The sequence below is a fragment of the Somniosus microcephalus genome, chromosome 7 (genome assembly GCF_052327205.1).
Source record: "Somniosus microcephalus isolate GS21.2 chromosome 7, FLI_Smic_1.0, whole genome shotgun sequence".
NCBI classification, from domain to species: domain Eukaryota; kingdom Metazoa; phylum Chordata; class Chondrichthyes; order Squaliformes; family Somniosidae; genus Somniosus; species Somniosus microcephalus.
This window is the reverse complement of record NC_140993.1, coordinates 17,215,577-17,239,582: the sequence shown is the minus strand read 5'-3', so window position 1 is coordinate 17,239,582 and position 24,006 is coordinate 17,215,577. Positions and strand designations below refer to the sequence as shown.

Below are 24,006 nucleotides of genomic sequence, written 5' to 3'. Positions count from 1 at the left end.
GACGCGGGTGTGCAGCAACTGGCGGCAGCGCAGGACGCGACTCGCGAGATGAGTGGTGCCGTCCACACACTGGCAGAGCTGATGCGGGCACATACCAGGGCAGTTCGGGCACTCACTTCTGCCACACTCGCTGTGGCACGGAGGCATCGCCATGGCACCTGCCGCCCTGCTGCAGCACAGCGGTCTGGCCTCCCCCAGATTGCTGCGCTTGCTACACTGCCAGCCCAGCCGAGTGCCAGTGTCTCTGGCGAGCAGCGCGCACCTGCCATCAGCCAGCTTGCCCCCAATGGTGCTGCTGACACTGCCACTCCCCCAGCCAAGGTGCGACGAGCTGCTGCTAAGACTGATGCTGCCCAGCCACAGCTGCAGCAGTCAGCAGCCGGCCCCTCCCGGGCCAGGCCTCGTCTAGGCCGACCCCCAAGGGCATCTGCTGACACGCTTTGTGGCCCTCATGAGCCTTCCCCCAGCCTCGCCACACCCGCAGGGCCCAGGTTGAGGCGGAGCAGCAGGTCGGCCAGGGGCCGGAGAAGCCTGTCTAAGGACTCGTCCTCTCGGCACACCCATTAGAGTGTGGTGAGAGCGGTTTCTTTTATATTGGGGGGCTTGTGTTGTGGGGGGCATTATTTTGTTAAGGCCGAGGATCAAGGCATTTTTTGTTTTCATGGGGGTGTCTCTGTTGTGGGGGGGGGCTTATTTTTGTAAGGCCGCTGTTGAAGGCCTTTTGGATGGGCAAGTTTTGTTAGTCCTCCCCAGGTTTTGGGAGTGACAGATGTTTTTGACTGTTTTTTGGGGGTCTTGTCTGTTTTTCTGTTTCATGTGGGAAGGGCCCTGAGTTTGTGAAATAAAGCTTTTGATTTATTCAGCATGTCCAGGTGTCATGTTTGAAGTGGTTGTTGCGTTAACCGGCTGAGGGCTTGCGGAGCGGCTGCCTCAGGTGCGTTCATTGCCACAGGCCATTCCCTGACAGGGGGCCTAGAAGTGTCGATCAATAAGCCCCCGGCGGACGGCCCTTGGCCCTTGTCGCTCCCTCCTGGGCTGGTCCTCCTCCTCCTCCTCCTCCTCCTGCTCGTCCTCCTGAGGTGGTGGTGCAATGCCAGGTGGCAGTGCCTGAGTCCTGCGGATAGCCAGGTTGTGCAGCATGCAGCACACGACGACGAACTGGGAGACTCTATCCGGCGAATACTGAAGAGATCCTCCGGAACGATCCAGGCAGCGGAACCGTTGCTTGAGGACGCCTATCGTTTGCTCGATGATGTTCCTTGTGGCTTGATGGCTTTCGTTGTATGCCTCCTCCGCTGGGGTCCTGGGCGCGCGGAGCGGGGTCATGAGCCATGTACACAAAGGGTAGCCCTTGTCCCCGATAAGCCATCCCCTTGGTGGAGGCTGTGCCTCGAACATGTCAGCCACAGTAGTCTGGCGCAGGATAAATGCATCGTGGCTGCTTCCTGGGAAGCGGGCATTGACAGCTAGGATGCGCTGCCTGTGGTCACACACCAGCTGTACATTTAGGGAATGGTAGCCCTTCCGGTTGCGGTAATCCTCGGCATTGTGGATAGGTGCCCGCATAGCCACATGCGTGCAGTCAATGGCGCCCTGCACCATGGGGAAGCCCGCGATCCTGCCAAATCCGACTGCACGCTGCTCCTGCCTCCGTCGGGTCATGGGGAAGGAGATGAATTGGTGTCTCCTCGCGTAAAGTGCATCGGTGACCTGCCGGATGCAGCGATGCGCGGCGAACTGGGAGATGTTCGCTATGTCCGCAGCAGCGGCTTGGAAGGAGCCGCTTGCATAAAAGTTCAGAGCCACCGTGACCTTCACTTCCACCGAGAGAGACGTCCTGCACATCAGCTGTGGATGCAGATCTGTGTGAAGCAGCTGGCAGATCTCTGCAACCACCTCCCTTCTGAAGCGCAGCCTCTTCACACAATGCGCCACAGTCATGGTGAGATAGGACACCTGCTGCCGGTATTGCCTGAGTGGGTAAGGCCTACATTGCCGACGCCTGATGGCCCCTCTGCATCTAGGCATGGCTGGTCCTCTCTCACAGCGTCTGCGAGCCCTTCGCACATAATGCTGCAACTGAGGGTTGGCCCCCCATACAGCCCCCATAATAAAGTTGAGAACAGATAAATCACAATGATCAAATGTCAAAGCACTGGCCAGAAGCCAAAAATACCTCTCCTATGTTGTCCCAAATCTGTAACCTCTGTCCCTTGGTCTCTGTCCAGAAATCCAAAGCAGTAAAGTCATTGCAGCAAAATGACTGGGCTTTATAGGTCAGTGTAAGTGCCCTTTAATTTGCGCTCCCCGAGGCCCACAGGGCCTCTTTTGCGTTCCACCTCACAGTTCTTAGCAGCGCCACGCCCACATTGGGCGGGCGCCACTGAATTTCCGGTTTGGGGCGCACAAACAGCGTTGCGTGACGATATGACGTCATAAGCTGCGCGCGCACCTGAGCGGGCGCAAACACTTTGCGCTGGCGCTAAATGTCAACTGAATTTGGGCGTCGGCGCAGATCGGACTGCGTTCAGGCGCTAAGTGTCTAGCGCCGGAAATATAGCCCTTTTATGGCGTTAGCGGCTGGCGCAACCCACTGAATTTCTAGGCCATTGTTTCCAGCATTCTCAGCTAGGAGGGAGCAGTTATCAGTGTGTCGGGGAACACTGATGTGCGGCTCACGAGTTGTGATTCCTCCCAAGCTTCATAACCGAGTGCTAGGTGAACTGCATGAAGGCCACTTAGGTACGGTAAAGATGAAAAGCCTTGCCCGTGGTTACGTGTGGTGGCCGGGAATTGACAAACAGATCAAGGACCTGACAAAGAGCTGCTCAGGATGTCAAAAGGTCCAGAACACACCACCACAAGCCCCTCACCATCCATGGGAATGGCCCTCATCACCATGGCAACGTGTGCACATCGACTTTGCTGGACCGTTCATGGACTCCATGTTCTTGATTGCAGTCGATGCACATTCCAAATGGCCCGAGGTCATTAAAATGAAATTAACCACATCTGAAAAGACCATTTCAGTTCTGAGGACCATGTTCGCTAGAAATGGCCTACCAGAACAAATCTGCACAGACAATGGACGACAATTTGTCTCTGACGAATTCCAAGGTTTCATGAGGAAAAATGGAATCAAGCACTACACATCTGCCCTGTACCATCCAGCTACAAATGGCTTGGCAGAAAGATTCGTACAGACTTTCAAGAAGGCCATCAAAGCAATGTACAGCGAGAATCTACCACTGCAACACAAGATAGACAATTTCCTCTTTGCTTATCGGAACGCAGTACACGCAGACACTAATCAGACTCCAGCGATGATGTTTCTGAACAGGAACCTGAGATCTTGCATGGACCTTCTTAAACCGAATGTACGTCGTGATGTAGAGAACAAACAGTTCAAACATTTGAATGCTAAGCCAACAAGAAGCTTCAGTGTGGGACAGTCAGTTCTTGCTCGTGATTTCCGGACGGAAAAGTGGCAACCAGGGACAATATCCACAAGAGAGGGACCACTGATGTATACAGTGGATGTGGGAGAGAACGTTTTGAGACGTCATGTGGACCAAATTCTGGATGTTCAGGTGGAAAACACCCCTATACCTCGCCCAGACTCACCTGACATGGAAACAGACACTCCTGATTCATCAGCATCAGCACCAGCCTCATCCGCAGCTGAGAGCTCTACCTGTGCTGATAGCTCACCTAATGCACCTGTACCTGTACAGTCTCATTCCCCAAAGCAAAAGAGTCTGGAGAGACGTTACCCAAAGAGGCAGAGGAGGCCTCCCCAGAGACTTGACTTGTAAAAGGGCTGTTGACAAAATAAAATGTTATGTTGGAATTTGAATTTTGTTACTTTTAAGAAAACAAAAAGGTTACTGTAAAGACAGGCTCTGTATGTTAATTATAGAAAATTTGCATTAATATACTATTAAACTAAAGGGGGAGGAAGTGTAATGTATACAACATTGAAGGGACTACTTTGTTTTGCGGATGTACATCCTTAGTTGCGAGCATATATAACAGACGTGTATCGATTTGTATAGTCAGTGCCGAAGTTCCAGTTACCCAGTAAAGATCACTTGAAGTTACTCTCAGTCTCTGCTGCTTTATTATTTTATGTAGTTGTGTACAGCGGTACAAACACAACAGAAGTCCTTATAATGAAGGGGTTTGATGGAGTAGATGCAGAGAAGATGTTTCCACTTTGTGGAGGAGTCAAAACTAGAGGGCCGTAAATGATAAGATGTGACATTCATGAAAGAAAGACTTATGAAATAATACTGAGCAGCCTATGGGTGGCGCTGTCCAGGGAGAGTATAAATACTCGGGCACGGGCCCAGCTTGCGCAGGACATTCTTAACAGGAACTAGTGAAGGACACAACTAGATCTCCATGTTGAAAAACAGTTGTTTAATACTCAGACCAAGTGCCTAGTAGTTTTCTTACATCAAGATGGTCACCAATAAATCCAATGGAGAATTTAGGAGCAATGTCTTTATCCAGAGAGTGGTTAGAATGCGGAACTCGCTACCTGATAGCATTAGGTGCGTTTAAGGGGAAACTGGATAAACACATGAGGGAAAAAGGAATCGAAGGATTTGTTGATAGGGTGAGATGAAGTAGGGTGGGAGGAGACTTGTGTGGAGCATAAACACTGGCACGGATCAGTTAAAGAAAGAAAAAAATAAAAGTTGTGCCGAGCGGCCTGTTTCTGTGCTGTAATATTCTACGTAAAACAAAATGCTCAGTTTTAATGACACCGGTGACGTCTTGTAGTAGTTATACAATACTTCACTCTCCGAGGTAGACGGGCTCGATGGCCTTTTCTCACTGCCTACTTTATATTTCTTGCAGCGAGTCTAGAACACAGAATCTTACCTTCCACGGTTAACAGAAAGTAGGCATCGTCTCCCTTGATAAACTCTCTGCTTTTCAGTCGCTCGTGGGATAAAAACGCACTGGTTCCCATCCCTGGCCCCCGATAATACTTGGTGCCGTCCGGCTCTGTCACTAAATTTCCTACTATTTCAGGTTTGTCCCAAAAGCGCTTGCCTGCAAAGCAAAGCCAGACAGCAATTAACGTGGACAGCAAAACGAAAAACGGAGAAAATGAAAGCAGAAAGACTAATCAAGATGTCAACTGACCTTCGGGGGTGGTTTTGTTCGGGTCCGTGGTTACACTCCTTTGGTGGGACATGCGGCGTCTGATGTCTGGATGTTGATCCATGAGCAACATCGTCCCTTGCTTCCACGGGCACGGCCAGTGCAGCCGATTATCGTTACTTCCACTGACCAAGTGGAAATACACGCCAAGGTAAAAGGGCTGGTCGCTGGTGCCATTTACGTACAGCTTGATTTGAAATGCGTATCCCTCCCTGGAATAATACCTCGGGCTGTAGATCGAGCCACCAGTCCCCGCTGGACTTGTGCTTAAAATGCGGGTAAAGTTCCTGATGTGCCACACGTGCGTGGGGCAATGCGTTTCCGAGAGGTTAACATCGTCGATAGAAATGCCTCCAGTGGAGCCAGCTACTCCTTTCACCCCTTCAAAAACAACGCGGAACTTTCGGGAGACTTTCAGGCTAACATGATGAAGCTGCCAGTAAGTCAGACCAGCGCCTGTTGTGAAAAAAATAAATTACAAATATTTTTCTGCAATCTCCCAGCCATTTCTAATTTATGCGTGATTTTGCTAAAGAAGATACATGTAAGAACATAAAAGAAATAGGAGTAGGAATAGGCCATTCGGCCCCTCGCGCTTGCTCCGCCATTCAATAAGATCTTGGCTGATCTTTGACCTCAACTCCACTTTCCCGCCTGATCTCCATATCCCTTGTGTGACAGGAAGGGACAGAGAGTTTAAAGGTAATCGTGCATCAGCGAGTAAGATGAAAGCAGGGAATAATGGTAAAAGGTTAAAACTAAAGGTTCTTTACCTGAATGCACGAAGCATTCATAACAGGTTAGACGAATTAGTGGCACAAATAGTGATAAATGGGTGTGATCTAATAGCCATTACAGAGACATGGTTGCAAGGTGACCAGGGTTGGGAACTAAATATTCCAGGGTACTTGACTTATCGAAAAGACAGGCAGACTGGAACAGGAGGTGGGTGGGATAGCCCTGATAATTAAGGATGACTTAAGGACAGTAGCGACAAAGGATCTTGGCTTAGAAAATCTGAAAATAGTATCAGTATGGGTAGAGATAAGAAATAACAAGGGGCAGAAAACAATGGTGCAAGTAGTTTATAGGCCCCCCATCAGTAGCTGTACCATTGGACAGAGTATTAATCAAGAAATAATAGGAGCTTGTAACAAAGGTAATACAAAAATTGTGGAGGACTTTAATCTGTATATAGACAGGACAAATCAAATTGGCAAAGGTAGTCTGGAGGACGAGTTCATAGAATGTATTCTAAACAGTTTCCTAGAACAATACATCATGGAACCAACCAGGGAACAGGCTTTTTTAGATCTTGTTTTGTGTATCGAGACAGGGTTAATTAGTAATCTTATAGTAAAGGATCCTCTAGGAAAGAGTGATCATAATGATAGAATTTCACATTGAGTTTCAAAGTGGCATTCTTAAATCCGACACTAGAGTTTTAAACTTAAAGAAAGCCAATTACGTAGGTATGAGGGGCGAGCTGGCTAAGGTAGATTAGGAAATTAGATGAAAAGGTATGACAGTAGATAAACAGTGGCAATCATTTAAAGAAATATTCCAAAATTCTCAACGAATATACATTCCATTGAGAAATAAAAACTCCATGGGAAAAGTGAGCCATCCATGGCTAACTAAAGAGGTTAAGCATAGTATTAGATTAAAAGAAGAGGCTTATAATGTTGCAAAGAATCTTGTAAGCCTGAAGATTGGGAGAGTTTCAGAAACCAGCAAAGGATGACCAAAAAATTGATAAAAAGGGTAAAAATAGAATATGAGAGTAAATTAGCAAGAAATATAAAAACAGATTGTAAGAGCTTCTACAAGCATATAAAAAGGAAGAGAGTAGCAAAAGTAAACGTTGGTCCCTTAGAGGCTGAGTCAGGTGAAATTATAATGGGGAATAAGGAAATGGCAGAGACTTTCAACAAATATTTTGTATCTGTCTTCGCAGTAGAAAGCACAAAAAGTATATCAAAAATAGTGGGAATCCAAGGGGCTAATAAGAGTGAGGAACTTAAAGTAATTAATATCAGTAGAGAAAAAGTACTTGAGAAACTAATGGGACTAAAATCCGACAAATCCCCTGGACCTGATGATCTACATCCTAAGGTTCTAAAAGAGGTGGCTGCAGAGATAGTGGATGCATTGGTTGTGATCTTCCAAAATTCCCTAGATTCTAGAGTGGTCCCAGTGGATTGGAAGGTAGCAAATATAACCCAGCTATTCAAGAAAGGAGGGAGTGAGAAAATGGGGAACTACAGGCCAGTTAGCCTGGCATCAGTTATCGGGAAAATGCTGGAATCCATTGTTAAGGAAGTGGTATCAAGTCACTTAGAAAATCATAACATGATTAGGCAGAGTCAACATGGTTTTATGAGAGGAAAATCATGTTTGACAAATATATTAGAGTTTGTTGAGGATGTAACTAGCAGGGTAGTTAAAAGTATGTAGTATATTTCGATTTCCAAAAGGCATTCGATAAGGTGCCACATAAAAGGTTATTAAGCAAGATAAGGGCTCATGGGGTTGGGGGTAATACATTAGCATGGATAGAGGATTGGTTAACTGACTAAAACAGAGAGTAGGGATAAATGGGTCATTTTCTGGTTGGCAGGCTATAACTAATGGGGTGCCGCAAGGATCAGTGCTTGGGCCTCAGCTATTTACAATCTATATTAATGACTTAGATGAAGGGACCGAGTGCAATGTATCCAAATTTGCTGATGATACAAAGCTAGGTGGGAAAGTAATCGGTGAGGAGGACACAAAGAATCTGCAAAGGGATATAGACAGGTTAAGTGAGTGGGCAATAAGATAGCAGATGGAGTATAATGTGGGGAAATGTGAGGTTATTTGCTTTGGTAGGAAGAATAGAAAAACAGAATCTTTTTTAAATGGTGAGAAACTTTCAAATGTTAGTGTTCAGAGAAATTTGTGTGTCCTCGTACAGGAAATACAGAGAGTTAGCATGCAGGTACAACAAGCAATTAGGAAGGCAAATGACATGTTGGCCTTTATTGCAAGAGGGTTGGTGTATAAGTGCAGCCTTCGGTCGCCTGAGGAAGAGAGTGTTTGAAGACCAGGACCTCAAACCTGGCATTAAGCTCATGGTCTACAGAGCAGCAGTGATACCCGCCCTGCTGTATGCCTCAGAGACATGGACCATGTACAGCAGGCACCTCAAAGCACTGGAGAGGTACCACCAATGCTGCCTCCGCAAGATCCTGCAAATCCATTGGCAGGATAGGCGCACCAACGTCAGTGTTCTTGCTCAGGCCAACATCAACTCCGATGGACGGGTCACATTGTCCGCATGCCCGATACGAGACTCCCAAAACAAGCGCTCTACTCGGAGCTCCGGCACGGCAAGAGAGCCCCAGGTGGGGAGAGGAAACGCTTCAAGGACACCCTCAAAGCCTCCTTGAAAAAGTGTAACATCCCCATCGACACCTGGGAATCCCTGGCCCAAGACCGCACAAAGTGGAGGAGAAGCATCCGGGAAGGCGCCGAACACCTCGAGTCTCTTCGCCAGGAGCAAGCCGAAGCCAAGCGCAGGCAGTGGAAGGAGCGCACATCAACCCAAGCACCCCACCCACCTGCCCCTTCAACCACCATCTGCCCCACCTGTGACAGAGACTGTAGGTCCTGCATTGGACTCATCAGTCACCTGAGAACTCATTTTTAATGTGGAAGCAAGTCATCCTCGGTTCCGAGGGACTGCCTAAGAAGAGAAGAAGAAGGGCTGGATTTTGTCAATGGGAAGCTTTTGGAGGCGGGACTTCTGCTTGCCGGCTTTCAATCCTGCCTCCATCAGCTTCTGGCCAACCAGAGGGATTTTCCCCTGATTGACCTTGTTATGCCTGCCCGGCGGGCTCAGCAGGCCAATTAGGGGGAAGTCACTGACAGAGCATGTCAACGTCTGACGTGCCATCTGTCAAGATTTCTTGAAAGAAGAAATATCATCGTTTGACAGCTCTATGAAGCTGTCAAACACTGACATTCTGTGTAGTTTGATGAGTCCTTGTGTTCAGGACTCATCAAATATTTCAACTTTGCAGAAATTACCTGGCTGTTGGTTCAGAGGATCCAACAGCCAGTCTGTGAAATCTACAATGAAGATGTCGGGACTCCGGCTCCACAGCGGCTGAAGACTGTAAGCAGAAACAAAGGTAAGTGAACATTTTATAACACTTAACACTCACCTTACATACTCCACACTTGCACCCATCACTCACCCCTACATTGCACTTTGAGACCCCTCCGACCCCCCGCAGACCTCCTTCTCATCTGCTACACCCTGGCGGGGTTGTCCGAGGTCGGGAAGCCTGCACTTTGGAGCTAAAAATAGGGATAATCCTTTTTTCTGCCTGTTAACTACCTGTTAACAGTCAGCTAATAAGATTTAATCCCTTTCCCGCCTTGAGGAGATGGGACCCCGGGGCAGGATGGCTTCCCGCTTCCAGGCAAAAGGGCATGGAGGCAGGATGGGGGCGGGTTTGCTACCCGTCCCCAAATTCTGCAACTTTACCGGCAGTCCCGCCTCCTCAGGGCTGACAAAATCCAGCCCGACGAGTAAGGGAGTCTTGCTACAATTGTACAGGGCTCTGGTGAGACCACACCTAGAGTACTGTGCACTGTTTTAGTTTCCTTATCTAAGGAAGGATATACTTGCCTTAGAGGCAGTGCAACGAAGGTTCACTAGATTGATCCCTAGGGTTAGAGGGTTGTCCTATGAGGAGAGATTGTGTAGATTGGGCCTAAACTCTCTGGAGTTTAGAAGAATGAGAGGTGATCTCATTGAAACATATAAGATTCTGAGGGGGGATTGACAGGGTAGATGCTGAGAGATTGTTTCCCCTGGCTGGAGTGTCTAGAACTAGGAGGCATAGTCTCAGGATAAGGGGTTGGACATTTAGGACTGAGATGAGGGAAAATTTCTTCACTCAGAGGGTTGTGAATCTTTGGAATTCTCTGCCCCAGAGGGCTGTGGAGGCTGAGCCGTTGAGTATATTCAAGACTGAGTTCAATAGATTTTTGGACTCCAGAGGAATTAAGTGATATAGGGATAGGGTAGAAAAATGGACTTGAGGTCGATGATCAGCCATGATCTTATTGAATGGTGGAGCAGGCTCGAGGGGCCGAATGGCCAACTCCTGCTCCTAATTCTTATGTTTTATTCCCTTTGTATCGAAAAATCTATCGATCTCTGTCTTGAATATACTCAACGACTGAGCCTCCACAGCCCTCTGGGGTAGAGAATTCCAAAGATTCACCACCCTCCGAGTGAAGAAATTTCTCCTCATCTCAGTCCTAAATGACCAACCTGTTATTCTGAGACTGTGACCCCTAGTTCTAGACTCTTCAGCCAGGGGGAAACATCCTCCCTGCATCTACCCTGTCAAGCCCCTTAAGAATTTTATATGTCTCAGTGTGATCACCTCTCATTCTTCTAAACTCTAGAGAATATAGGCCTAGTCTACTCCCCATAGGACAATCCCCCCATCCCAGGAACCAGTCTGGTGAACCTTCACTGCACTCCCTCTATGGCAAGTATATCCTTCCTTAGGTAAGGAGAGCAGAACTGTACACAGGTGTGGTCTCAACAGGGCCCTGTATAATTGCAGTAAGACGTCTTTACTCTTATACTCCAATCCTTTTGCAATAAAGGCTAACGTACCACTTGCTTTCCTAATTGCTTGCTGTACCTGCATATGTAAGAATGGTGAATTATATCGAAACATGTATGCGCAAGTGATGAGCTCTCCACCTCTGGGGCTTGGTTCTCCGTGTTGTTCCTGGGTCTGTTGTAGACTAATTGACAGAGATTGATTGCTATGATGAGTCAACATCTCCATTATTAATGTGGCGTGAGTCTCCCAGGCTGGTAGAAGGACAACTCGATGGAACTTGGTCTTTTTTTGTCTAGCAATTCCTAGGTTTCTGTGCACCCAAAATCGAAAATCAGCCCCTATTTGTTGAAGTGTGATGCATCTTTGATTTGGCTTCAAATATCCCTCTCGCACCACCCCCCCCACCACCCTTCCACCCCCATCCCCACCCTAAAAAACACAAAGCATGATATTTGAAATAGTTATCAGGCCCATCCATATTAATTGTTATCCACCTACACACTCAACTTCTGATCATCATCAATCTCTCCGCTCTCCAGAAACATCCTCCGCTGACTCTTAAAGCTAATTGAATCATTAACTTCAAATGACCTTCCCTGGTAACCCTGTTCTCGAGGTCTACTGCACTTTGTATAAAATATTCTGCCCAGTCTCCCTTCTTACACCTAGTTTGTTTCTCTTTGGTATCTGAACTAATTGCCACACTGAAAACAAATTGTCTGGACCGACCTTGTCAATGTGTCATAGAATCATCGAATAGAACAGCACAGAAGGAGGCCATTCGGCCCATCGAGTCTGCGCCGGCTCTTTCGAGGAGCAATCCAGTCAGCCCCAGTCCCCCGCTCTTTCCCCATATCCCTGCAATTTTTTCTCCTTCAAGTATTTATCCAATTCCCTTTTGAAGGCTACTATTGAATCTGTTTCCACCGCCCTATCAGGCAGCGCATTCCAAATCCTAACCACTCGTTGCGTAAAAATGTTTTTCCTCATGTCGCCCCTGGTTCTTTTGCCAATCACCTTAAATCTGTGCCCTCTGGTTATCGACCCTTCAGCCATTGGAAACAGTTTCTCTTTATTTACTCTATCCGAACCCTTCATGATTTTAAACACCTCGATCAAATCAAAGATTATGTACTTAATATAATCTTGAAAACTTCAGTTAAGTGTTCCCGCCTTTCTCAAAGAGTACAAGCCCAGTTTCTCTAACTTTTCCTCGTAACTTAAACTTCTGTGCTATCCATAACACAGTCGACAAATGTTGACAAAGTTTGAAGAAACAACCGCCATGCGGGGAGATTTGGTTGAAATGTACCGGAGACGGCAATTTAAGAAAAAGAATTTAGTTACAGAAGAACTTCTCTTCCCACAAGTGAGAATGGTGTTCCGTAAGCATCGTTACGCCAAGGAGTCATCTCTTTGTGTTGAGCACAATAAGACATGTTCAGTCATCTTATTGGTGCTGCAAGGGCCCGATCACCCTTCAGATCGCACATCAATAACTTATTATTTAAACCCACTCCTTGTCCTTGCTTGACATACCTTTTATTCCAGTGACTTTCGTTAAAGTGCCATTGGGATTAGCTTCATCGTAAACTCGGACCCAAATGTTCAGCTCATCCTGTTCACTTCCACTCGTGAACGAGTAGAACTGCAAGCACTGGAAGCCCCGCTTGGGGTAATAGATCCTGCTCTCCAAAAAGGCCTTCTGTCCCACAGGGCCTGTGCCAGTGCTGAAATGCATGAAGTATCCACTACCTGCCACGTGAAATGATTGGAGCATCAAATTAGCAAAGTATCCACTATTTTATCTCTGTTTTAATTAATACAGTATTCGTATAATGTGATAGCATAGCTTCCTATTGTCAAATATTTATCAAATTGTGTTTTCCAAAGATCTACCATGGGAATGAGTGGGAGGTCATCCTATCAGTTCCGCCAGGATCGTACCCGCTGACGTTCTCCAATGTTTACCCTGCTGGAATCTACAGGGTAAGTGGGAGGAGCAGCTCATTTCTACGGGTCGTAACTCCAGTGCCTGGCCACCATCAGGCCGGGGTGGGGGGGGGCGGGGGGGGGGGGGTGGGGGGGCGGCTGCTGGTGAGCCGCCTTCTTGAACCGCTGCAGTCCGTGTGGTGAAGGTGCTCCCACAGCGCTGTTAGGGAGGGATTTCCAGGATTTTGACCCAGCGACGATGAAGGAACGGCCAATATATTTCCAAGTCAGGATGGTGTGTGACTTGGAGGTGGTGGGGTTCCCCTGCGTCTGCTGCCCTTGTCCTTCTAGGTGGAAGAGGTCGCGGGTTTGGGAGGTGCTGCCGAAGAAGCCTTGGCGAGTTGTTGCAGTGCATCTTGTAGATGGTACACACTGCAGCCACGGTGCGCCGGTGGTGGAGGGAGTGATATTTAAGGTGGTGGATTGGGTGCCAATCAAGCGGGTTGCTTTGTCCTGGATGGTGTCGCGCTTCTTGAGTGTTGTTGGAGCTGCACACTTTTAAAATTTAGCGCCTGGAGTGGGGCGATAGTGAATTTCTCCCCCAAAGTGTTCAACTCACAGAATCCCACACCGTCCTGACTTGGAAATATATCGGCCGATCCTTCATCGTCGCTGGGTCAAAATCCTGGAACTCCCTCGCTAACAGCACTGTGGGAGCACCTTCACCGCACGGACTGCAACGGTTCAAGAAGGCGGCTCACCACCACCTTCTCAATGGCAATTAGGGATGGGCAATAAATGCTGGCCTTGCCAGTGACACCCACATCCCGTGAATGAATTTAAAAAAAGGCAAGAGGAGAGTATTCCGTCACACTCCTGACTTGTGCCTTATAGATGGTGGAAAGGCTTTGGGGAGTCAGGAGGCGAGACACTCGCTGTTATTTCATAAAGTAATGCTTTATAACGATGAAACTGGATTACTTTACCTTCACAGTTGCCCATGTTGGTGTGGTCTTTATCAGGTCCAGCTAGGGCCTGGGCAACACGTTGCCAATCTACATTGTCTTCTGGGCCTTGAATCATGCCACAAATATTTTCCAGTTCAAAACTGCACTGGTCCAAAAAGCTGAGCGAGGAGGCTAACCGAAAAAACAGAAAGCTGAGAGTTTATCTTTTACCTCAACAACAATAACTTGCATTTATACAGCACTTTTAACACAGCAAAGCATCCCAAGGAGCTTCACAGGAACGTTATCAATATTTTAAAAATTGACGCCGAGCCAGGACAGGTAAAGAAAAGAAAGACTTGCATTTCTATAGCGTCTTTCACGACCACTGGACGTCTCAAAGCGCTTTACAACCAATGAGGTACTCTTTGGAGTGTAGTTATTGTTGTAATGTGGCAGCCAATTTGCACACAGCAAGCTCCCACAAACAGCAATGTGATAATGACTAGCTATTCTGAGGCTTTTTGGTTATGTTGATTAAGGGATAAATATTGGCCAGGACACCAGGGAGAACTCCCTTGCTCTATGAAATAGTGGCCGTGGGATTTTTTACACCCACCTGAGAGCAGACGGGACCTCAGTTTAACGTCCCATCCGAAGGACGGCACCTCCGACAGTGCAGCACTCCCTCAGCACTGCACTGGAATGTCAGCCTAGATTTATTGTGCTCAGGTCCCTGGAGTGGGACTATGAACCCACAACCTTCTGACTCCGAGGCAAGAGTGCTACCCACTGAGCCACAGCTGACACAAAAGCTTGCTCATAGAGGTAGGTTTTTAAGGGGCATCTTAAAGGAGGTGAGAGAGGTAGAGGGGCGGAGAGGTTTAGGGAGGGAATTCCAGAGCTCAGGGCCCAGGCAACAGAAGGCACGGCCACCAATGGTGGAGCAATGAAAATCTGGGATTCTCAAGAGGTCAGGATTGGAGGAGGGCGGAGATCTCGGGGGGTTGTGGGGCTGGAGGAGGTTACAGAGATCTTGGGGGGCTTGTGGGGTTGGAGGAGGTGACAGAGATAACTTCAGTACATTTTAAATGTTTAAATTTGGTTTTGAGTGTGTCGACTTGAACGCCTCCTACAGTGAAAGACTGTTCAGATGTAGCCCAGTGTCCTAATATGTCAGAGCGCTTGTATGCGGACCCCAGGAATATTTGCAGATTTGATGTCCCCCTCCCCTTTGGAGTTCTAATACTGGCCACATCACTGTGGGTGGTACTGAGCAGAGCCTTGTGTCTCTATGTGAGGGGGGAGGGGGGGAGAGGAAGATGGAGAGAGAGGGAGAAGTTCGGTTTGGCCCCTTTTGGGACGCTAAATTTTGAAAGCTGGAAAAATTCGTGCCAGGCACTGATCATTCTCAGCGTTCGGTAAATCAGTGTTAGCGCTCCAGGGAGGGAGTGGAGCGCTAAACCAGGCAGGAGGGGTGGTCGAGGAGCAGCGCTGCACAATGACCACCGCAGCACCGCCAGGATCCGAGGGCCCCTTCCCTCCCTTAAAGGGAAGGGCCATCGCTGCAGGCTCTGCATTTCTGCGATCCCCCTCATCGCCGACGGCAACCGGGATCCTCGACTATCAGCCCCAAGCTCTCTAACAGAGTGTGGGGGCTGGTCAATCACGCATTCCTCCTGAAGACCAGTGGCCTTACCTTTAATTAGCGCTCCCAAAGCGCCCGGCCTCCCAAAGCGCCCGGCCTCCCAAAGCGCCCGGCCTCCTGCAGCTCTCGGTGTGGTCGCCCGCCGATGCTGCAGGGGTGGGAACTGAATTTCGAGTCCGGGGCGCTGAGCAGCCGGATGATGTCACGATTTCACGGGCGCAGAGAGCGTGGCCCTAGGGGTTACCGCCGCCGCAAACCGCCAGGTGAATTTCGCGGGCGGCGGTACCATTGCCGCGCCCAGGTGGTTAGCGCCCCATTATGGCCCCCCCCACCCCCGGAGGCGCTAACGGGAGACGCAAAGGAGGCAGATTTCTAGCCCTTTTAAAGAGTCCTCTCTGGGCTGCTCTTGCTAATCTCTGGCTAAAGTACAATTGAGAGCAGTTTGCTTGCTGATTTACTCTCTGACAGATGGTGTGCAGCCCAGGGAGGAAATTGGGGGGGAAAAGTTAAAGGATATGGGGGGGAAAATTGAGTCGCACCCACTTTGGGGCGCTAACTTTGCCGGGACGCTCCCCGAAATAATTAGTGCCCCGCAGCTGAAATTGAGTGGTAGCGCCCTGAGAGGGGAGTGGGTCTACTGGAAGTGCCCCGCCTCCCTCTTGGGGCGCGGCGAGGGAATATCGCGACACTATGTGCAGCAGGGCTACGTGCCGTGGTATTGCCAGCCTTCCTCCCCTCCCGGAACTCAAGAGACATGCCGGGCTCATGGAGCACAGCCGGCACTCCGCGGTGGGGGCGGGGGCGGGTAAGGAGGCCGAGGACGGGAGCGCAGGCAGGTGCTGGCAGGCGGCAAGCAACAAAAATGGCCGACCCCGCGCCTCGCCTTTAAATTGCGCCTCCCCGGCCGCAGGTAGGCCCCCCTGACCCCGTCGGACATAGCGTCCGGCGGTAATTCAGGAGGCGCTACCGAAGATCGCGGCTGGGGCACGAGCGGGGCCCTGAGCGTGGCGATGACATCATCGCCGGCGGCGCAGCGCCGTGGGGCGCTAACGGTTACTGCCGACGCTGACCTCCTGCTGAATTTCGCGGGAGGCGTTGGCGGCGCCCCGCCCGGGCGCTGGTTGCTTTGCACCCCGTTACTTAGGGCGTTAACGGGAGGCACAAAGCAACTGACTTTTTCCCTCATGTAGTCTTCAAAACAAAAATTGCTAAACTAATGAAATACTTTTAAGGAGCCCATGTCACTATTTCGAAGAAGAGCAGGGGAGTTCTCCCCGGTGTCCTGGGCCAATATTTGTCCCTCAACCAACATCACTAGAACAGATTATCTGGCCATTATCACACTGCTGGTTGTGGGAGCTTGCTGTGTGCAAATTGGCTGCCGCGTTTCCTACATTACAACAGTGACTACACTCCAAAAAGTACTTCATTTGCTGTGAAGCGCTTTGGGATGTCTTGAGGTTGTGAAAGATGATGTAATGATGCAAGTTCTTTCTTTCTTCATTCTACCTGCACCAAACATTTCTTTTCTACAGTTTCAGGTCATGGTAAAAAGGACTTTCAGTCTGTGTCCTTGTCCCACAGTGATCTTTGCCCTGTCTCATTATGGACATTGAGAGCATGACTTTTGGTAGGAAGAATAGAAAAACACAATGGGCCGGGTATTCCGATCCCTACGGGTGTGTACGTGTTGTGCACCCACCCGTAGGGACATTGGAAATGCCGGTTTCAGGCGTGCACTGCGCATGCGCTGGAAACCGGCATTTCCGATCTGTCAAGAAAGCTCTCGACAGATCCCTCCGCCTGCCCTGGAGAAGGGCCTCTGCGGGCGGAGAGTTCTGCTTTTTGGAGACCCTCCGCCTGCAGAAAACACTTACAATTCTTACACCTGGTAAAAGCAAGCATAAGACCTGCTTTTACCAGGAAAAGAGTTGAAAAAAGTAAAAAAAAATAATTTCCACTGATTTATCATTTTAAAATACTTTAAAAAAAGGTAAGTTTATTTTTAGCCCCGTTAAAAACTTGAATTATTTTTTCCAAAAATTTAAATTTTTGTTTAAAATTGTTAATTTATTGTACTTTCAGGTCATTTTAAAAATGTGATTTTTAAAAAAAATATATTTAAAGTTTTATTATGTTTTTGGGGTGATCTCCATTCATATATTTGACAGGTCTACCTGTCAAGTGTATGAAGGGAGATTCCCTTCTTTGATATTGGCTCCCCATGGCCCACGTGATCCCAGGGGCGCTGCGAACTACCTGCGCCTCTGGGACACGTGGGCCCTGCGCACTTGGAGTTTGAAGAGGCCCAGCAACGGAACTCTGCGCCTCCTGGGAGCCCTCAGGTAAGGGCGCAGATTTTTCCAGATCGCAGCCCTCCGCCCACGGGAGGCCCGCGATCGGAATATCTGGGCCAATATTTTTTAAATTGTGAGAAACTATTAAATGTTAGTGTTCAGAGGGATTTGGGTGTCCTTGTACAGGAAGCACAGAAAGTTAGCGTGCAGGAACAGCAAGCAATAAGGAAGGCAAATGGCATGTTGGCCTTTATGGCAAAGGGGGTTAGAGTATAAGAGTAAGGAAGTCTTACTACAATTGTACAGGCCCTTGGTGAGACCACACCTGGAGTACTGTGCACAGTTTGGGTCTCCGTACCTAAGGAAGGATATACCTGCCTTAGAGGCGGTGCAACGAAGGTTCACTAGATTGATTCCTGGGTTGAGAGGGCTGTCCTATGATGAGAGATTGTGTAGAATGGGCCTATACGCTCTGGAGTTTAGAAGAGTGAGAGGTGATCTCATTGAAACATATAAGATCCTGAGGGGGATTGACAGGGTAGATGCTGAGAGGTTGTTTCCCCCGGGCTGGAGAGCCTAGAACTAGGGGGCATAGTCTCAGGATAAGGGGTCGGCCATTTAGGATTGAGATGAGGAGGAATTTCTTCACTCAGAGGGTTGTGAATCTTTGGAATTCTCTACCCCAAAGGGCTGTGGATGCTCAGTCATTAAGAATATTCAAAACAGAGATCGATAGAATTTTGGACTCTAGGGGAATCAAAGGGATATGGAGATCGGGTGGGAAAGTGGAGTTGAGGAAGAAGATCAGCCATAATCTTATTGAATGACAGAGCAGGCTCGAAGGGCATTCTCCTGCTCCCATTTCTCATGTTCCTATGACATAAAAAAACAGCTATCCACAATTTCTTAGTGTTGGTAGATGCTGAGACACAACGAGAAGCACAGTGCAGGTCTGCACAAGGATCTAGTTGAGGATCCATTGGTTACAGACACATGGCGGTTACCTTTACACAGGACCTGTGACTAAAGCCTGGAAGACCTCAGCCTCTATGGTCATTGAAGTGATGCGCTTCTTCTTATTTTCCTCACACTTACTAACTTGTTGCCAATTCCACCCTCGCCCAATCCTAGGTCGTGTTTATTTGCAGCACCAAATTTCTGATTGGTCCCCTTGGAGGACAAGCCACACCCACCAGTTTGTCTGGCATGTGTAATTTGATCCTGCCTGCCGGAGCAATCGAGATCTTCCAATTCTATCCGAATCACGGGAACTCACTGCAGTTGTAGAGTCGATTGAGTTTTAGACGATCGTAGTCGCTGAAATCTAAACGTTGGCCAATCACATTATGGAAGTCTGCGATCCTGGTGACGATGGTTGGTTCAGAGCCATTGTTAAATGCCGTGGAACTGTAGTGCATCACGGAGGTGTAGTCATACGGTATGTTCTGGTTAGTACTTTCCTTGTCATTGTATTTGTTGAAATTGTGCTCTTTACCTGAATTAACAGCAAAAAAGAAAAGGCGTCACGTAACAGCCTTATGTCGCCAGTGCTAACAATGTGGCCTCCGCTGGCACAACATCTTGCCAATTTACCGTTGTCAATTCTGTCCCACATTATTGTGACATAGTCATCGCGGTCGGCTCTTGACTGCTCGTGCCAGAAGCCCAGTGCATGAAGGAACTCGTGCTCGATGGTTCCTATCCGTTCACATCGCTCGCCGATCGAGAGCTCCTGCCTCCCAACTTGGTGGTTGCCAACTGAGGACCAGCACCTGAGAAAGAACGAGACCTTCACATTGAAGTCGCCCGTGTTACCAGTTCTTTGACAAGCGCAAGCAGAAGTGGAAAGTACCGCCAAAAAAAAAATGAACTGGCAATCTATATCGAGAATTGGACGTATACTTGAAAAGGAAACATTTTGCAGGGCTCGACGGGGGGAAAAGGGCGGGGGGGGAGTGGGACTAGCTGAAGTGCTCTTGCAGAGAGCCGGCACGGGCTCGACGGGCCGAACGGCCTCCTTCTGTGCTGTAGCCATTCTATGATTCTATGTCAGCGTTCAGGTCTGCTGCCCGCCCGAGACTACAACAACATTGTGCATTTATGTAACACATTTAACATACAGGAAACTTTCTTTTATCCGGCACGGACGGGACCGACGTGGCGCCGGTTCATCAAAAATTCCGGATAACCGAACGCTATAGTAAAAGATACGGAGCTGAGAGCTCCGTATAAAGCAACAAACCCTGTTGCTTAGCAACAGGTTCAAAACAATGGCCACAAGTTGCAAGTGTCTCTGTAGCTTAGCAACAGCTGCAGCCATACCCTTGCACATCAACACATGGAGCAAGGCAAGTAATAAAAGTTACCTGAACCGACTCCTGAATTTTGCCGGTTAACCGACATTTCCGGTTAGTTAGGGGCCAATTAATCGAAAGTTTCTTGTAGTAAAATGTCCCCAGGGCTCTTCACAGGAGCGATTATCAAACAATATTTGACACCGAGCCACATAAGGAGAAATTAGATCAGATGGGTAGGTTTTAAGGTGCGTCTTAATGGCGGAGAGAGAGAGGCCGAGAGTCGGAGAGGTTTAGGGAGGGAATTCCAGAGCTTAGGGCTTCGGCATAGAAACATAGGAGCAGGAGTAGGCCATTCGGCCCCTCGAGTCTGCTCCGCCATTTAAAGAGATCATGGCTGATCATCCAAATTCAGTACCCTGTCCCTGCCTTCTCCCCATATCCCTTGATCCCTTTAGCCTCAAGAAATATATCCAACTCCTTCTTGAATATATTTAATGAATTGGCCTCAACTGCCTTGTGTGGTAAAGGATTCCACAGGCTCACCACTCTCTGGCAGCTGAAGGCACGGCCGCCAATGGTAGAGCGATTAAAATCAGGGATGCTCAAGAGGCCAGAATTGGAGGAGCGCAGAGATGTAGGGCTGGAGGAGGTTACAGCGATAGGGAGGGGGGCGAGGCCATGGAAGGATTTGAAAACAAGGATGAGCGTTTTAAAATCGAGGCGTTGCCGGACCGGGAGCCAATGTAGGTCAGACATGGGTGAACGGGATCAGATATTTGAATCAGAGAAAAGTACCTCAATAGCATAGCTCTTCACAGCCAATTAAGCACTTTTGAACTTTAGTCACTGTTGTAATGTAGGAAATGCAGCAGGCAATTTGTGCACAGCAAGCTCCCACAAACAGCAATGTGATAATGAGCAGATCACCTGTTTTTAGGTGTTGGTTGAGGAATAAATATTGGCCAAAACACAGGGAGAACTCCCCTCCTCTTCTTCAAAATAGTGCCGTGGGATTTCTTTTACATCCACCTGAGAGGTTTAACGCCTCAACCAAAAGACGGCACCTCCAACAGTGCAGCACTGCACCGGAGTGCCAGCCTAGATCTTGAGCTTAATCAGTGGAGTGGGACTTGAACCCACAACCTTCATGACTCCAAAGGGCAAGAGTCATAGAGTCATAGAGTTATACAGCACAGAACGAGGCCCTTCGGCCCATCGTGTCTGTGCCGGCCATCAAGCCCTGTCTATTCTAATCTCATTTTCCAGCACTTGGTCCGTAGCCTTGTATGCTATGGCATTTCAAGTGCTTATCTAAATGCTTCTTGAATGTTGTGAAGGGTTCCTGCCTCTACCACCCTTTCAGGCAATGAGTTCCAGATTCCAACCACCCTCTGGGTGAAAAAGTTTTCCCTCAAATTCCTTCTAAACCTCCTGCCCCTTACCTTTAAACTATGCCCCCTGGTTATTGACCCCTCTACTAAGGGGAAAAGTTCCTTTCTACCTACCCTATCTATGCCCCATATAATTTTGTACACCTCAATCAGGCCCCCCCTCAGCCTTCTCTGCTCTAAGGAAATCAACCCCAGCCTGTCCAGTCTCTCTTCATTGCTGAAGCGCTCCAGCCCAGGTAACATCCTGGTGAATCTCCTCTGCACCCTCTCCAATGCAATCACATCCTTCCTATAGTGTGGCGACCAGAACTGCACACAGTATTCCAGCTGTGGCCTAACTAGTGTTTTGTACAGCTCCATCATAACCTCCCTGCTCTTATATTCTATGCCTCAGCTAATGAAGGCAAGTATCTCATATGCCTTTTTAACCACCTTATCTACCTGTCCTGCTGCCTTCAGGGATCTATGTACATGCACACCAAGGTCCCTCTGATCCTCTGTTCTTCCTAGGGTCCTACCATTCATTGTGTATTCCCTTGCCTTGTTAGTCCTCCCAAAATGCATCACCTCACACTTTTCAGGGTTAAATTCCATTTGCCACTGTTCTGCCCATCTAACCAACCCGTCTATATCGTCCTGTAGCCTGAGGCTTCCCTCCTCGCTATTAACCACTCCACCAATTTTTGTGTCATCTGCGAACTTGCTGATCATACCTCCTAAATTCATATCTAAATCATTAATGTAAACTACAAACAGCAAAGGACCCAGCACCGATCCCTGCGGCACACCACTGGACACAGGCTTCCAGCCACAGAAACAACAACAGGAGTGCGACCCACTGAGCCACAATTGACAGCCAGGTATTGGTTCATCCGTGTTTCTGCTGCGGGGTATTGGTTGCGAGTGGAATGTTGGACACCAGAGCTCTCTGCTTTTCTTCAAGTAGTACCATAGGATCTTCAAGCTTCACCCAAACTATTGGAACAGGCAGTCCAGAGCTCGTTTTAACATCTCATCTCCAGCATCTTTACAGTTGCCTCAGTGTGACACTAAAATAGGGATTTGAGCTCAAATGGAAAGGTTAAGATGAATATACTAAAGTGAAACTATTTCTGACTTTGTAACGGTTGCAGTAAAGTCTTCAACTTTCTATTAAAGAAAAACAACCAAATTATTGTAAATGGGCCTATACTCTATGGAGTTTAGAAGAATGAGAGGTGATCTTATTGAAACATTTAAGATTCTGAGGGGGATTGACAGGGTAGATGCTGAGAGATTGTTTCCCCCTGGCTGGAGTGTCTAGAACATGGGGTCATTGTCTCAGGCTAAGGGGGAATTTCTTCACTAGGGTTGTGAATCTTTGGAATTCTCTGCCCCAGAGGGCTGTGGATGCTCAGTCGTTGAGTATATTCAAGACAGAGATCGATAGATTTTTGGACTCTAGGGGAATCAAGGGATATGGGGATCGGGCAGGAAAGTGGAGTTGAGGTCGATGATCAGCCATGATCTTATTGAATGGTGGAGCAGGCTCGAGGGGCCGTATTGCCGACTCCTGCTCCTAATTCTTAATGTTCTTTTCCGGTACAGCTGCCGATTAGGATCTATTACTAAATAAAAGTTGTGGAAAAAAACAGCCGAGATTACATGCTCATACCTTAACTCCTCCAGCAGGATCGAGGTTCTTACTCCCTGTGAGGGCGGGAGCGGGGACTGCAGGGAGGATGAGCAACCTGGCCACAGCACCGTGGTACAGGGGGCCATTCAAGTGGAGGGAGTAAAAAGAAATGTTGTAGTGGTAGGGGATAGTATCATTAGGGGGATAGGTAGGGTTCTCTGCAGTCAAGAGCAGGAGTACCGAAGGCTGTGTTGCCTGCCCGGTGCGAGGGTTAAGGACATCTCTTCTGGGCTGGAAAGAAACTTGGAGTGGGAGGGGGAGGATCCAGTTGTCGTGGTCCATGTTGGTACAAACGACGTAGATAGGACAAGGAAGACGGTTCTGTTAAAGGAGTATGAGCAGCTAGGGGTCAAATTAAAAAACAGAACCTCAAGGGTAATAATCTCTGGGTTATTACCTAAGCCACGAGCGAATATGGCTAGGATAAATAAAATTAAAGAGTTAAATGCGTGGCTCAAAGACTGGTGTGGGAGAAATGGGTTTTGCTTCTTGGGACACTGGCACCAATACTGGGACAGGAGGGAGCTGTTCCGTTGGGACGGACTCCACTTGGCCAGTGCTGGGACTAGAGTCCTGGCGAATCATATAACTAGGGCTGTAGAGAGGGCTTTAAACTAATTAGTAGGGGGGAGGTTTCTAGAGAGCAAATAATAGAAATGACAACAGAGAAGGCCATAGACTTAGGTAGCAGTGGGGGAATTAAAAAACAGAATGTGTCAGGAAGGGACAGAAGGTATGGAGCAAAAAGTAAAGTACTAAAAAGGGAAAAAGCAGGAACTAAGGGCTAGATTTTCAGTATAGGCAGTTTTGGGGCGCTAACCTTAGCGCCCGCCCGAAGTTAGCGCCCGCCCCAAAGTAGCGCCCCGTTGCCGGGAATTCAGTGGCTTCGCCCTAAGAGGTTGGTGGAGCGCTAAAAGAGGCGTTGCACTACTCTCTTTAGGCGCTAAGCCGGCGGTCCAGAGGGATAGCGCCCAGGCGGGGCGCAGCACGGGTGCGGTCATTTTTGCA

At 48.4% G+C, this 24,006-nt stretch overlaps 1 protein-coding gene across 2 annotated transcripts in view; it reads right to left on the bottom strand.

Moving 5' to 3' along the window:
* mep1ba (meprin A subunit beta a) overlaps positions 1 to 24,006 on the bottom strand; it is a 62,416-nt gene that overhangs the window by 11,853 nt on the left and 26,557 nt on the right. For both annotated transcript variants that reach the window (XM_085992268.1, XM_085992267.1), the window contains exons 7-12: positions 19,229 to 19,407; positions 18,912 to 19,130; positions 13,730 to 13,882; positions 12,351 to 12,566; positions 5,158 to 5,631; positions 4,891 to 5,064 (exon numbers count right to left, since the gene is read on the bottom strand). In XM_085992268.1, the coding sequence (XP_085848394.1) occupies positions 4,891 to 5,064; positions 5,158 to 5,631; positions 12,351 to 12,566; positions 13,730 to 13,882; positions 18,912 to 19,130; positions 19,229 to 19,407 (1,415 nt within the window). The remainder of the gene's footprint in view (positions 1 to 4,890; positions 5,065 to 5,157; positions 5,632 to 12,350; positions 12,567 to 13,729; positions 13,883 to 18,911; positions 19,131 to 19,228; positions 19,408 to 24,006) is intronic.